A 16,114-nucleotide genomic window follows, 5' to 3' on the forward strand; every position below is an offset into this window, starting at 1 on the left:
CCCTTAGCAAGTATGTCTTGTTGCTATTCTTCAGAGCAGCAGAGGCTTGAATCAAAAAATGTTCTATTTGATTCTGAACTGCTAGCCTTCCCTGTGAATCTATATGCATAATTTATGCTTAATATTGAATGTACCAAAGGAGAGTGACAAATAAGATTCTTGCTGAGTGCCTTGTTCAGAAACATGCAGTGAGTCATTTCTTCCTCTCCTTTATTAAACAAACACGAACTCACTTTGGATCAAGACATTTTCTAGGCATGGTAGAGTAAAACAGTAAGCAGAAGAGAACATGAAAGATTTGGTTTGAAAATTATTTGAAATTCATTTGAAAATTACTTGAAATGATTCTTAAAATGAAAATATGAGGGAGGCTACATAATTTTATACAGAAGCCGTAGCTCAAAACACACTTGTAGGCCAGGCATGGTGGTTCACGCCTGTAAGCCCAGCACTTTGGGAGGCCGAGGTAGGTGGGTCACCTGAGGTCAGGAGTTTGAGACCAGCCTTGCCAACATGGTGAGACACCATCTCTACTAAAAACACGAAAATTAGCCAGGCATGGTGGTGGGTGCCTGTAATCCCAGCTATTTGAGAGGCTGAGGCAGAAGAATCATTTGAACCCGGGACACGAAGGGTGCAGTGAGCTGAGATCACGCCATTGCACTCTAGCCTGGGTAACAAGAGCTACACTCAGTCTCAAAAACAAAACAATAAAACACTTGTAAAAAATTATTCCCAGTAAACTTAACTGATTTAACCAACCTGCTAACACAATTTTTGGTTTATCAGGATCTTTGCTGTATTTATTAATTTGTAATTGCTACCTAGAGAAATTTTTTCTTCAATATTTTCTTAATTAGTTTTTATTAAACTAACTCAAGGGAAGGTAACAACTTTCTTCCTAAGAATAAATAAATAAACCTTTTTGGAGCTATTCCTAGAGTTGGCAAAATTTGAGATTATTATAAGAAAATAAAAGACATTGGAGGCTGGGCAGGGTGGCTCACACCTGTAATCCCAGCTTTTTGGGAAGCTGAGGCAGGCAGATCACAAGCTCAGGAGTTCAAGACCAGCTTGGCCAACATAGTGAAATCCCATCTCTACTAAAAATACAAAACAATTAGCTGGGCGTGGTGGCGCGCGCCTATAGTCCCAGCTGCTTGGGAGGCTGAGGCAGGAGAATCAGTTGAACCCGGGAGGCAGAGGTTGCAGTGAGCCAAGATTGTGCCACTGCACTCCAGCCTGGGTGACATAGCGAGACTCTGTCTCAAAAAAAAAAAAAAAGGTAATTGGAGAAACCAACCCACTGAGATGATTTTCCTGTGACCCTGCCTGGAAGTAGTTTAATAGAACTTTGAGGTATCTGATACAAAAACTGTACCAATGCAGGGTATGGATTCTTATACTGGCCCATAGTCTTCCAAGAAGGTGTTTGGAATGTTCAGTACTCACTGTTTATTTGTGAAAATGGCACCACCTGGTAATATCTTGAGGGTTATCTTCCAAATGAAATATTTTATCACTCTCCTCCCAATATGACTGCTTTACAGGGCTTCCTCAGTGATTGTATCGGGTAGACCTTAGAGCTTTAATATCATGACATTTCTTTCAGAAATTCATGGTTTGTAAGGAAAACCGCCCTTCTAGCAGTTTCTTTTTGCTGTAATTAAACGATAAAATTATTCAATGTTGGAGGAATTTTGGACTGTGGATCTCCTGTTACTCATGTTAAAATTTTCAAAATATGCTGCATGGGTGGGGATTGGAAAGTCAGGATCTGATAGAGCTGTTCCAGGACCATCTAGAGAAGATATTCCACAGATTTAACCTCCCTTGTTCAGACACAAAATTGTTTCATGCTTGTCATTTCATCTGTGTCTAGTGTCTGCTTAGAAAGTAGGACAAAGAAACCAGGGCAGGAAGCAGGAATATTCCATTGTAGGGATTTCTAAAAGTTGGGGTATCCATACCCAGCAAGTTGTGATAAAAGTTTAAAAGATGTTTAAATGTTTTATTTTTATTTTATTTATTTAGATAGGGTCTAGCTCTGTTGCCAACGCTGGAGTGCAGTGACTTGATCATGGCTCATTACAGCCTGGACCTCTCCAGCTCAAGCGATCCTCCAACCTCAGTCTCCTGAGTAGCGGGGACCACAGGTGGGCACCGCCATGCCCAGCTAATTTTTGTATTTTTTTGTAGAGATGAGGTTTCGCCATGTTGCCCAAGCTGGTCTTGAATCCCTGGGCTCAAGTGATCCACCCGCCTCAGCTTCCCAAAGTGCTGGGATTTCAGGGGAAAGCCACGGCGCCCAGCATAAACATTTTCAAAGGGAGTAAATAAGAAGTAAAAAGGTAAAATGTAAGAAAGCAGAATAAACAAAATTAAAATACTTTGTAAATATGTTTTATATTCATTGATGATCTGTGGCAGAGGTGAGCAAACTTACGCCCAGATTAGCTAAGAATGGTTTCTACTTTTTTTTTTCTGAGACAGAGTCTCGCTCTGTCGTCCAGGCTGGAGTGCAGTGGCCGGATCTCAGCTCACTGCAAGCTCTGCCTCCCGGGTTTACGCCATTCTCCTGCCTCAGCCTCCCGAGTAGCTGGGACTACAGGCGCCCGCCACCTCGCCTGGCTAGTTTTTTGTATTTTAGTAGAGACGGGGTTTCACCGTGTTAGCCAGGATGGTCTCGATCTCCTGCCCTCGTGATCCGCCCGCCTCGGCCTTCCAAAGGTGTGGGATTTCAGGCTTGAGGCCCCGGCCCGGGGTTTTTTTTTTTTTTTTTTTTTTTGAGAAGGAGTCTCGCTCTGTCACCCAGGCTGGAGTGCAGTGGCGCTATCTCGGCTCACTGCAAGCTCCGCCTCCGGGGTTCACGCCATTCTCCTGGGTTCACACAATCCTCCTGGGTTCACGCCATCCTCCTGGATGCTGGTGATGATGTGGAGAAAGGGGAATCCTCATATACTGTTGGCGGGAATGTAAATTAGTATAGCCACTACAGAAAACTGTCTGGAGGTTCCTCAAAACACTAAAAGCAGAACTACCCAATGATTCAGCAATTCCACTACTGGGTGTGTATCCAAAATAAAGGAAATCAATATAAAAAAGAGATATTTGCCCTCTTATATTTATTGCAGTATTATTCACAATAGCCAAAATGTGAAATCAACCTAAGTGTCCATTGGTGGATGAATGGATAAGGAAAATGTGGTGTATATATATGATGGAATACTGTTTAGCCATAAAAAGAATGAAATCCCATCATTTGCAATAACATCTTAGGACCTAGAGGACATTATGTTAAGTCAGGTGTCCCCAACTCCTAGGCTGCAGATTGGTACCGGTTCTGGGAACTGGATTGCACAGCAGGAGGTGAGCAGTGCTGCGCACGCAAGCATTACCATCTGAGTTCTGCCTCTTGTCAGATCAGCAGCAACATTAGATTCTTATAGGAGCAGGAACCCTGTTGTGAACTTTGTATGCAAGGGATCTAGGTTGTGCACTTCTGATGACAATCTAACTAATGCCTGATGATTTAAGGTAGAACAGTCTCGTCCCGAAATAATCCCCCCTCCCCTGGTCCGTGAAAAAATTGTGTTCCATGAAACTGGTCCCTAGTGTCAGAAAGGTTGGGGACCACTGCGTTAAGTGATGTAAATCAGGCACAGAAAGACACACGCTGAAAGATGTCACTCATGTGGAATCTAAAACAGTTGATCTCATACGAGTTGAGAGTAGATTGGTGGTTACCAGAGGCCAGGAAGGGGATTGTAGGGGATGAAGAGAGGTTGATTAATGGGTACAAATACACAGTTAGAAGATACAAGATAGAAGATGTAAGATCTAGTGTTTGATAGGTCAGCAGGATGACTAGTTTACAATAATCAATTGTATATTTTTACATAACTAGAAGAGAATAATTCTCATGTTTCTAGCATAAAGAAAAGACAAATGTTTAAGGTGATGGATATCCCAATTATATTGATTAGATCTTTACAAATATTATGAAGGTACTAAAATCACAGGTACTCCCCCTAAATATGCGTATCTATTATCAATTTTTTAATTTAAGAAAATTAAAAATAAATAGGGCAAAAAATAGTCTACTGTGGTTAATATTGTACCATGTCCACATGTCACATAAAATGTAGAAGCCTTGTAGTGTAGGTATCTTCAACCTCCCATCCCTACTGTTCTTTGTTACACACATATTAACTGTACATTCATTCATACACATTGAAAACCTCACCAGGAATTATTAAAATATCTGCTTTAAGTAGTGATTAAATAATTGAAGAGGTAAAAATGTGGCCTTCACCTGGGCACGATGGCTCACGCCTGTAATCCCAACACTTTGGGAGGCTGAGGCAGGTGGATTGCCCGAGGTCAGGAGTTCAAGACCAGCCTGGCCAACATGGTGAAACCCTGTCTCTACTAAAAATACAAAAATTACCTGGGCATAGTGGTGCAAGCCTATAGTACCAGCTACTCGGGAGGCTGAGGCAGGAGAATCGCTTGAACCGGGAGACGGAGGTTGCAGTGAGCTGAGATTGCGCCACTGCACTCCAACCTAGGCGACAGAGTGAGACCCTATCTCAAAAAAGAAGAAGGAAACAAAAAAAGCCTTCATATTTATTGTAATATTTACCATTTCTCGTGCTGCTCCTTCATTCCTGAAAATTCAGGTTTCCCTTTGGTATCATTTTTTCTTCCATTTGTAGAACCTCCATGAGCATTTTTTAAATAGCAGGTCTTCTGGCAAGAAATTTTCTTTTTGTCACCAAAAGTGCTTTTATTTTGCCTTTGTCTCTGAAGGTTACTTTTGCTTAGACACAGTATTCCAAGCTGATAGTTTTTTCTTTCAGCATTTTAAACGTTTCATTGTTTCTTGCCCTCCATGTTTCCTGATGAGAAATCTGCAGTTGTTTAAATCATCATTCTCCTCCATATAATGTGTTTCCTTTAGCTGCTTCCAAGATTTTTTTATCTTTGATATTTAGCAGTTTGATGGTAATATGTTTAAGTGTGCTTTTAAAAAATTTTATCTTGTTTTATATTCACTGAAATTCTTAAGTCTGTAAACCTAAGTATTTAGCCAAATTTAAATTTTCATCCATTGTATTTTTTATGCCCCAATTTTTTTCTTTTCTCTTTTTGGGACTTCAGTTATATTTATTTGACCTTTTGTTATTGTCACAGGTTTCTGAGGCTCTGGTCTCCTTTTTTTTCTTTCTTAATTTTTCTTTATGAGACGGGGGTTTCACTGTGTTGCCCAGGCTGGTCTCAAACTCCTGGGCTGAAGTAATCCTCCTGCACTGGCCTCCCAAAGTGCTGGGATTACAGGTTTGAGCCACCACACCTGGCCCCTCTGATCATTTTTTAAAAATATTTTTTATTCTTCAGATTGGTTACTATTTTCAAGTTTACTGATTCTTTATTCTGTCCTATCCATTCTGTTAATGAGTCTATACATTAATTTTTTATTTTCAATCTTTTTTTCTTTTGGAAATTTGTATCTTTCTATTTATTTTATGACTTTTCCTTTATCTCTAGGAGGATGATTATAATAGCTGCTTTAAATTATTTCTGGTCATTCTAATATCTGAAGGCCCTTGAGGTGGTGTTTATTGGTTGTCTTTTCCATTGAGAATGTGTTACATTTTTATGGTTCTTTGTATGTTGAGTAGTTTGGGGGTGCATCCTGGACATTTTGAATGTGACGTCACATAACTCTTTGTTCTGTTATAATCCTTTGGAAAATGTTGATGTTTTTTATTTAGCAGGCAGCTAATTTAAGTTCAGGCCTCAAGTTTTTGAACTACTTCCTCTTACTCTTCCTGTGAATAGTATTTGCAATCTGTCTTTCTCAAAAGTTTGCTGGTTTGGGTCTATCCTGCGGATGCTTGCTTCTGAGAATTTGTGGGTATGTGAAAAATCAGGGCATCTCTCCAGCTGTCTCCTCTCTGGGATATCCTCCTCATACTCGCCTTCCTGTTCTTTTCTATCATTCTTTCAGCCAGAAAGATGGTAAAGTTTTTATTGGACTTTTAGCACCTTTGTTACACTGCTTTGCAACTGGGGCCTGTCTCCATGCATAGCTGTGAGATGGGGAAAATTTCCCCAAACCAAGAGACTTACCCCCATTGGTGTCGCTTCTTCAGGTTTGACTCCCCTCCATAATCTGCTTGCATTTGCTTACTTTTTGGGATTTCAGTTATTTCTGGCACTTTGTTTAGTTGATAGCAGTAATCGTTGAGAGATCTGGGCTCTTATGAGGCTTACACTACCATAATGGAACTGTAAATTTCTGTAGAGTCATTTAAATGTTAGTAAATTGAATGATGTCAGAACAAGTCATAGATCTTTGCCTTATGTGAAATTTAGCGGGTAGGGAGGAAGGTAGGGCACTCAAAAGAGCCTTAACTGCAAGTATACATTTTCTGATTTCTCCCATAATGTATATGAAACTATAATCTGGTTTGGGGTCATTAACTTCAGCTCTTCTGTTTGTATTTTTAAAGCATTTGAAGACACTTCGTCACCCTTGCTTGCTAAGATTTTTATCTTGTACTGTGGAAGCGGATGGCATTCATCTTGTCACTGAGCGAGTACAGCCCCTGGAAGTGGCTTTGGAAACACTGTCTTCTGCAGAGGTCTGTGCTGGGATCTATGACGTATTGCTGGCTCTTATCTTTCTTCATGACAGAGTAAGTAACCTGTATAGTCTGCCTCACAGACTTTGATGTAGATGGGGGTAGGGGGATGATGTGTGTGGTAATACTTACAAATTATGGTATGTATAGAAATTGTAAGTTAGTGTTATTATTAGAAAACTTCCTGAGAAAAAACAGCACGTTGGAAGGCACAAGAGGTGCAATAGATAAAGGTTTTATTGAATGCACAACTAGTTCTGTGTCCCTGGACAGTTATTTTTAGAATTTTATTTTAGTTTACTATAGTCTGCCTCTAGTTTTGGATAATTTTTGCCTAAAAATAGCTACAGCTGGCATGAGTTATTAAAACAAAGAAAAGGTGTAATATCAGTGCTGCCTTAGACTAAAGTTCCCATTTGTTTTCAGGAGTTGTGTCCCATTTTAGATTTTGAAGAAAGAAATGACCATTTCTTAGGAAAAGGCAGAATATATACATATCCTTTCCCATTTGAGTAGTTGGGGCCAATTGAGAGACAGCCTCTTAACATTCTGTGGTGTAACCAGTGTGCTTGACTCTCTGACGACGTTTGCTATTACTAGAAGATGGTGGTTCCTAGGTTTACTTCTGGTCTGTTTCTTGACAGTATTACTGTTTTCTTAATGGTATTTGCATTCTGAAGCATTAAGGTCTTTGGCAGTCCACCAAGATTAAAAAATACCAAGCACAGGTTAGAAACACTTGGACTTGACTCATCTTTATGTATGTTTTTAAATTTTTTCTATTAATTTGAGACACAGTCTCCAAATATCATATTGGGTTTATAGTCTCTTAAAAGTATGTTTACAAGGTCACATGATAATGAGAATTATTAATGGTTCAATGGGGAGAAATATCTTCTTTGTTGACAAAAGTGCATACACATGGTTAAAAAGTTTGTACACTCTGTGGGTGAGGTGTCCCTCTCCCATCCTTGAATCCGGTGCCCTAATTCCTCTCTTCAGAGGCAATGATGGTGACTCGTGTATTATTCCAGAGATGTTTTTTGTGCATATGAAACAAATATCTAGTGTGTAAACTTCTTCACTTTCATTTTTTTCTCAAATGGAAATATACTATACACACTATTCTAAACCTTCCTTTAAAAAATATTGATCCTTTGGAGTATTCTCTATAAAAATATTTACATATGTGATGTATTGGGTAGAATATTTAAACTGCTCTTTTGGCCAGGTGCAATGGCTCACACCTGTAATCCCAGCACTTTGGGAGGCTGAGGTAGGCAGATTGCTTGAGCCCAGGAGTTTGAGACCAGCCTGGGCAACATGGCAAGACCCTATCTCTACAAAAACATTATAAAAAATGAGCCAGGCATGGTGGCACATGCCTGTAGTCCCCCCTACTCGGGAGGCTGAGGTGGGAGGATTGCTTGAGCCCAGGAGATCAAGGCTGCAGTGAGCTGTGATCATGCCACTACACTCCAACCTGAGCAACAGAGACCCTGTAATAAATACATACATACATTACATACATACATAATAACTTTAAACGTACTTTTTTGTCTACTGAAATGATTTTTGGTTTGGGGAAAAATAATACCTGAATCCTGTTCTTATTTTCTCCCTTTCTCTTATTTGACTGTACTGTTTTTACAGTTTTAAAATGGGCTCTTTTGTGGTCTGTGGGATATTTTCTGGTGGTCCTTATCATTCCATTTTCCTCTTCTTCAGGCAGAATTTTTTTAATGCCTACTGACAAGATTTCAGGTGAAGTGGATCTGGGTTCGTGATAGAATGTAGGTGAGAAAGAATCTAGAGAAGAAAATTAATAAAATAACTTATGTGAGCAAAGATATATTTTATCTTTAAAGGCATTGGAAGTAAATAATATAGGCTATACAGACTTGTAAATTTATGTTTAAGAACATGTGTATCTCCTGACTCCCACAGAAATGGGGAGATGACTGTGTGCACTGGCTTTAATGTGTTTATTAACCTGCCACATGAGGCAGGGGGAGATAACAAAAGCCCTTCCCTTCCATTTTTCCTTTTATCTAACTTCATTCAATTTGTTGTTTCTTAAAGTCATAGTTCCATTTATCATGCCACAAGTGGGAAGGCTTGCCATAATTTTTTTGGTGATTAGTATTTGGTTTTTTAAAATAAAGATTGTGAGAGATGGAGAAAAACATTTTTTTAAATAAATTTCTATTTCAGATCCTAGAGTGGCACTCTTCCTTCTGTTCTTTTTTTTTTCCAGGGACAATTAACACACAATAATGTCTGTTTATCATCTGTGTTTGTGAGTGAAGATGGGCACTGGAAACTAGGAGCAATGGAAACTGTTTGCAAAATTTCTCAGGCCACACCAGAGGTAAGCCAGGGGACAGCCCCCCTTCCTTACTTGGTTTTTAATAGCGTCTTAGTATGTGGTTCTTGCCTAGGCACTTTCCTTCAGTGTTAGTTTGGTCTTTAGAGACTTGAATTTTTTTCAGTGCCCTCATTTATAGAATTGTAGCATTTTGTTCCTCAGAGGCAGTAGGGGTCATGTATCCTTTCTCCTTATTTTATAAATGAACCTGAGACTGAGAGAGGTAAAATGTTTTGTTCAGATATTTTAGTTAAATGCCCCTCCCTCTGCCCCATAGTACCTTGTACTTACTTTGATCATACCACTTGATAGTGAAATTACCTTTATGTATCTGTCTTGTATTCCAGTGGTTGGGCTCTTAAGGGTGTGAGTCTCTTATCATTATACCTCTACCTAGAATAGTGCCTGGCACATAATAGTTACTCAGAAAATGTTCTTTGAACAATTGTCCGAGTTGCCCAAATTCATACATGGTATCTTAGTAGCTGGACTTAGGACCTGTGCATCTTAACTCCTAGTGGACTGTGTTGTTGCTGACGTAGTATTCCTTATACTTTTGTCTGCATGTTTCCCTCCCAGGTTGATGAACCTTTCTGTTTTCTGTTTTGTGTGTTCTCTTCACATTTTGCATGTTGCCATTGCATTCACTCTTCCTTACAGAAAAAATCCCTACGGAATTTTAATATCCCTACGGAAATGGTGACTCACTGTTGACTTACTGTTTCAGTCTAATTTCCCCTGTTCTCTTTTGTGCTGCTTCCACACTTAACTTGGGGCCATGTCTAACGTGCACCTTCATGGGTTCTTGCTCAGTTCAAATGCTCTACCACAAAGACATCTCTCTGGTTATTCTGCCCATACTGATGTCTTTTTTCCCTGAATTTACCTTTTGTGTACTTCATATAATAGCATGTAATCCTTTCTGTGCTGTTTATTCCAAATTCTTTGCCTTGGGATATAAGGGCCTTCACAGTCTTTCTCCAGCCTACCTTCAGCCTCATTTACCATTTAGGTTTTTTAGGGGAGTGCTGGGGAACGGAATTTCCCTCTGTCACCCAGGCTGCAGTGCAGTGGTGTGATCTCGGCTCACTGCAACCTCTGCCTCCCTGGCTCAAGTGATCCTCCCACCTCAGCCTCCTAAGTAGCTGGGACCACAGGTGCACACCACCATACCTGGTTAATTTTTTATATTTTTGATAGAGATGAGGTTTTGCCATGTTGCCGAGGCTGGTCTCAAATTCCTGACCTCAGGTTATCTGCCCACCTTAGCCTCCCAAAGTGCTGGGATTACAGATGTGAGCCACGGAGCCTGGCCTCACTCAAGAGTTCTTGAGCTGTAGTCTGGTTACATCTTGTTCCATGTAGTTCAGCTGTGTCCCTACATATGCCTTCTTCCTTCACACTCTTCTTCTTTGTAGGCCATTCTGTTGCTGGAATGCATTTCTTCTCCTTGGCTTCTGGAAAATGTAAACTCATCTAAGATCTGGCTTCAGTCTCCTTTCTGTGACTTCTTCCCCTAGGCACTCCCCTACCCAACAAAATTAGTCACCCCGGTGCTTCCAGGGCACTCAGCACGTTTATGGAGATTCTTAGTTTACATTCTAGGTTGTGAGCACCTGGTTGGGGGCAGAACTTTATTGCATTCATCTTGTATTCTTAGTGCTCTCAATGATGTTCGGGACATATAAGCTCTTCAAAAATAATCTTCGAAACTAGTAAATTAACATACTTATTCTGTGGATGTTGGTTTTGTCTCCATAGCTAAGGTTCTCAACTTTCTAATCTCGTGTGGTAGCAAGACTTAAGGTTCATTTGATTTAGTGAGATTAATGACAGATTTGTTCTGTGCTAGAAAAACCTTCTTATTGTTAATATCTAAGCAGGAAGAGAAAGAAGTGTTCTAATTTCCATATAAGGAAATCAGATGCACAGATGCCTCTGAACAGCAGAGCGTGTCTGTTAAACCAGATGAAGGGGAGAGGAAAAGGAACTACCATTTATTACTATGTCTTGTGCTGTGCTAGGTACTTCATTTGCATTTTTTAAATTAGGAGCATTTTAAATTTGTGCATCTAATGTGTGGCATTGATTTGAAGGTTTAATTGCTGCTGTTTGCATTGCTCATTGCTTATGTTACCTGATGTAAGAGATTAGTTTACCAAACATATGTATGAATCATTTTCTTTAATTTATTTCTCTGTCTAGTTTCTGAAGAGCATTCAGTCAATAAGAGACCCAGCATCTATCCCTCCTGAAGAGATGGTAAGATGATATACTTCACATGTAATGAAGGCACCTTTGTGTAACTAAGTATGAAATTTTAAAAAACTTTCCTCTGCTTATTCCTTTCTTTACTGAGTTATAGGTGCCTCATAATTCCTCTGGCCTTAAAGCTTTCTAAGGTTAATCTTATTGCCACAGCCAGGGAACCAGCTTAAATTTTTTTGTCACATAAACACCTATGATATGAGGTAGAGATACCTCAGTGTGAACAGACTATTATGCCCATTTCACGATAAGTAGTTGTATTAGTCTGTTTTCATGCTGCTGATAAAGACATACCTGAGACTGGACAATTTATAAAAGAAAGAGGTTTATTGGACTTACAGTTCCATGTTGCTGGGGAGGCCTCACAATCATGGCAGAAGGTGAAAGGCACTTCTCACATGGCAGCAGACAAGAGAAGAGAGCTTGTGCAAGGAAATTCCCTTTTTTAAAACCATCAAGTCTTATGAGACTTACTGACTATTACCAGAAGAATGCAGGGAAGATCTACCTCCATAATTTAATCACCTTCTACTGGGTTCCTCCCCACAACACATGGGAATTGTGGGAGTTACAATCCAAGATGAGAGTCACAGGCAAACCACATCATTCCTCCCCTGGCCCCTCCCCAATCTCATGTCCTCACATTTCAAAACCAATCATGTCTTCCCAACAGTCCCCCAAAGTCTTCAGTCATTTCATCATTAACTCAAAAGTCAGTAGTCCAACATCTCATCTGAGACAAGGCAAGTCCCTTCCACCTATGAGCCTGTAAAATCACAAGCAAGTTAGTTACTTCCTAGATACAATGGGGGTACAGGCATTGGGTAAATACAGCCATTCCTAATGGGAGAAATTGGCCAAAGGGGCTACAGGCCCTATGCAAGTCTGAAATCCAATGGGGCAGTCAAATCTTAAAGCTCCAAAATGGGCTCTCCTTTGACTCTATGTCTCGCATCCGGGTCATGCTGATGCAAGAGGTGGGTTCCCATGGTCTTGGGCAGCTTCTACCCCTGTGGCTCTGCAGGGTACAGTTTCCCTCCTGGCTGCTTTCACAGGCTGGTCTTGAATGTCTGCAGCTTTTTCAGGCACACGGTGCAAGCTGTCAGTGGATCTACCATTCTGGGATCTGGAGGATGCTGGCCCCTTTCTCACAGCTCCATTAGGTGGTGCCCCAGTAGGAACTCTGTGTGGGGGCTCCATCCCCACATTTCCTTTTCACACTGCCCTAGTAGAGGTTCTCCATAAGGGCCCTGCCCCTGCAGCAAACTTCTGCCTGGGCATCCAGGCATTTCCTTACATCTTCTGAAATCTAGGTGGAGGTTCCCAAACCCCAATTCTTGACTTGTGTGCACTTGTAGGCTCAACACCACGTGGAAGCTGCCAAGGCTTGGAGCTTGCACCCTCTGAAGCCACATCCCGAGCTCTACGTTGGCCCATTTCTGCACGGCTAGAGCGGCTGAGATGCAGGGCACCAAGTCCCTAGGCTTTACACAGCACGGGCACCCTGGGCCTGGCCCGTGAAACCACTTTTTCCTCCTAGGCCTACAGGCCTGTGATGGGAGGGGCTGCCGTGAAGATCTCTGACATGCCCTGGAGACATTTTCCCCATTGTCTTGGGGATTAACATTTGGCCCCTCATTACTTATGCAAACTTCTGCAGCCGGCATGAATTTCACCTGAGATCTTCTTTTCTATTGCATTGTCAGGCTGCAAACTTCTCAAACTTTTATGCTGTGTTTTCCTTTTAAAACTGAATGCCTTTAACAGCACCCAAGTCACCTCTTGAATGCTTTGCTGCTTAGAAATTTCTTCCACCCAATACCCTAAATCATCTCTTTTAAGTTCAAAGTTCCACAGTTCTTTAGGGCAGGGGCAAAGTGCCACCAGTCTCTGCTAAAACATAACAAAGGTCACGTTTGCTCCAGTTCCCAATAAGTTCCTCATCTCCATCTGAGACCACCTCAGCCTGGACCTTATTGTTTATATCACTAGCAGCATTTTTGTCAAAGCCATTCAACAAGTCTCTAGGAAGTTCCAAACTTTTCCACATTTCCTGTCTTCTTCTGAACCCTCCAAACTGTTCCAGCCTCTGCCAGTTACCCAGTTCCAAAGTCTCTTCCACATTTTCGGGTATCTTTTCAGTAACACCCCCCTCTACTGGTAACAGTTTACTATATTAATCCGTTTTCATGCTGCTGATGAAGACATACCCAAGACTGGGCAATTTACAAAAGAAAGAGGTTCATTGGACTTACACTTCCACGTGGCTGGGGAGGCCTCACAATCATGGCAGAAAGTGAAAGGCACGTCTCACCTGGTGGCAGACAAGAGAGCTTGTGCAGGGAAACTCCCCTTTTTAAAACCATTAGATCTTGTGAGGCTCATTCACTATCATGAGAACAGGGCAGGAAAGACCTGCCCCCATAATTCAGTCACCTCCCACTGGTTCTTCCCAGGACATGTGGGAATTGTGGGAGTTATAATTCAAGATGAGATTTGGGTGGGGAAACAGTGAAACCATTATCAGTAGTTGTACTTTCCTGGAATCCATAATAATTGTGGAAGCAGAAGCCCTAGGTCCTTTCTTGTATGTCACCCAAACCATTCATCTATCTCTAGCTGTCCATTACTTAGGATTTCAAGATGCACAGGAGAATGATTATTAACATTAGGGTGCTGGCAAAGAAATATTCTGTTTACCAATAAATTCAAAAGCAGATGCTCCCTCTGTAAATTTGTTCTTATAGCCACTGTAAATAAACAATTCCCAAAGATATATTTAGTGTGCTTTACAGGAAATATGAACTCAACTATAAACTTAAGTGTAGACCTAAGACTTGAAATAAATCAGATTTATCCAAATCAGTATTTTTTATACACACACACACACACACACACACACACACACACTAGTGTTTTTAAAATTGGTGATTTGTGGGTTTTAAGTCAATTTAGGGGGTCCTGACTAGCATTTTACAAAAAAATAGAATAAAAGATGTCCTTGGGCATCTTGGATAGTAAGGCTAAGCACTGTTTTATGAAACTTTTGTTTCCATTATGTGTGTATTTATGCACATGTATGTGTAGTAGGTCACGATATAAGACATATTCTTTACCATGGGTTGCAGTGAAAATATTTTTAAAAGCCACCGACATGTGCCATGCTCTGACCTTTTTAAAAATTTTTGCCCATTTTAATGTTTTAAAATCTTCCACAAATTCTATTCACTAATAGTGTTAAGGACCTATACATTCATTTATGTGTGGTATTCTGAAGACAGATTTGAGTATAATAAATACAAACATGGGAGAAAGTGCTTCAGAGCAAATTAGAAATGGCTTATAAGGCAGATCCTGTAGTTTTAATTGTCTTTACTGCTTTTAGTCTCCAGAATTCACAACTCTCCCAGAGTGTCATGGACATGCCCGGGATGCCTTTTCATTTGGAACATTGGTGGAAAGTTTGCTCACAATCTTAAATGAACAGGGTGAGTTAGAGTTATACTACTGCATCTGTAGAATAAGTAGGAAAATCATCCATGGTCTGTTCTCTGTGGAATTCAAAGGACTATAGTCTTTGAGCATAGTAAGGAATCTTCTGCTTACCAGGTAACTTTTTTAGGGCAGATATTAAGAACAGTAGGGAAAGAAGCTTTGGGTTTCATTCGTTTGCATTCGTGTGAAAAGAATTTTAAGTAAGAAGCACTTTGAACTATGGCTGTCAGTATCATGTGTGATTATCTTATTAATTGGTAATAGTACTTAAGCGGTCTAAATGTAGACTGTATTCCTTATTGAACCAGCCAATAAGTACATAACTATCATTAATGATTTATATGTAATAATCTGAATAATAGGGTAAAATTCATAATTTTTTGTTAAATTGGGCTTAACATTTCTCTATTCTTTCAAAGCTCATTTGATTTATTTTCCTATTACTTTAATTTACTCTTCACTTTTTTCTTTCATTGTCTCTTAAAGCTCAGGCTACTAAGGACATTGTTTTCTCCTCTCTTCTGTGTTCTCTAATTGCATGCTTGGCAGCTGCTTCACTCTCCTGTGCCCACTTTAGGACTTTAATTTTCCACTCATTGAGTTTACCGAGGCATGTGTCACAGTAGGCCCCTTACTGGCCTACATCTCACATAGCTCAAGCTTTGTGCCAGTTCTAATGCAGTTTGTTCTGCCAGGCTTATGCAGTGTTCTGATTCAGCTGTCAGCTCTAAATTGTCCCATCCCAAATACTTGAGAATTAAACCCTAAGGCCCAAAGGCATCCACTGTGTATAATGAACTAACTATTCTGTGTATTTAGAATGGTAGCAATGATTTACTATCCTTGGAAGAATTGTAAATATAATTGTTCATATAACTGTTCTGTGGATGAGGAACCCCTGTTGAGAAAGGCCCTGAAACCTATCACACTGTTAGCCCTTCTTCTTTGGGCGTGAGCTGGGTTAAACGGATAATCAGGAAATGAGAGGGTATAGAAGGGAATGGCACCTGGGGTGGGGTTTGATGGTGGTGGCAGGACAACTTTCTACACCTGCCAAGGAGTTATGCCTAAGGCAAGCAGGAAGCTGTTTAGCAACAGCCAGGGCTTTGTTTGTTTGGGCTTTTACAGGTTGGTTTTTGCTTTCGGCAGTCTCCAGCTATAGAGGTCCTGAAAAGAGGGAGAAGGCATTGGAAACTAATTGTAGCTCTGGATTTCAGTTTCAGCGGATGTTCTCTCCAGCTTTCAACAGACCTTGCACTCAACTTTGCTGAATCCCACTCCAAACTGTCGGCCAGCGCTCTGCACCTTACTATCTCATGAGTTCTTCAGGTGA

At 40.5% G+C, this 16,114-nt stretch overlaps 1 protein-coding gene across 8 annotated transcripts in view; it reads left to right on the forward strand.

Moving 5' to 3' along the window:
• Positions 1-16,114, forward strand: part of SCYL3 (SCY1 like pseudokinase 3) — a 47,908-nt gene that overhangs the window by 9,729 nt on the left and 22,065 nt on the right. For all 8 annotated transcript variants that reach the window (XM_017868431.1, XM_017868436.1, XM_017868432.1 and 5 more), the window contains exons 3-7: positions 6,519-6,704; positions 8,908-9,021; positions 11,224-11,280; positions 14,672-14,774; positions 15,999-16,110. In XM_017868431.1, coding sequence (XP_017723920.1) covers positions 6,519-6,704; positions 8,908-9,021; positions 11,224-11,280; positions 14,672-14,774; positions 15,999-16,110 — 572 coding nt within the window. The remainder of the gene's footprint in view (positions 1-6,518; positions 6,705-8,907; positions 9,022-11,223; positions 11,281-14,671; positions 14,775-15,998; positions 16,111-16,114) is intronic.

Source organism: Rhinopithecus bieti, unplaced genomic scaffold (assembly GCF_001698545.2).
Source record: "Rhinopithecus bieti isolate Rb0 unplaced genomic scaffold, ASM169854v2 scaffold_4101, whole genome shotgun sequence".
NCBI lineage: Eukaryota > Metazoa > Chordata > Mammalia > Primates > Cercopithecidae > Rhinopithecus > Rhinopithecus bieti.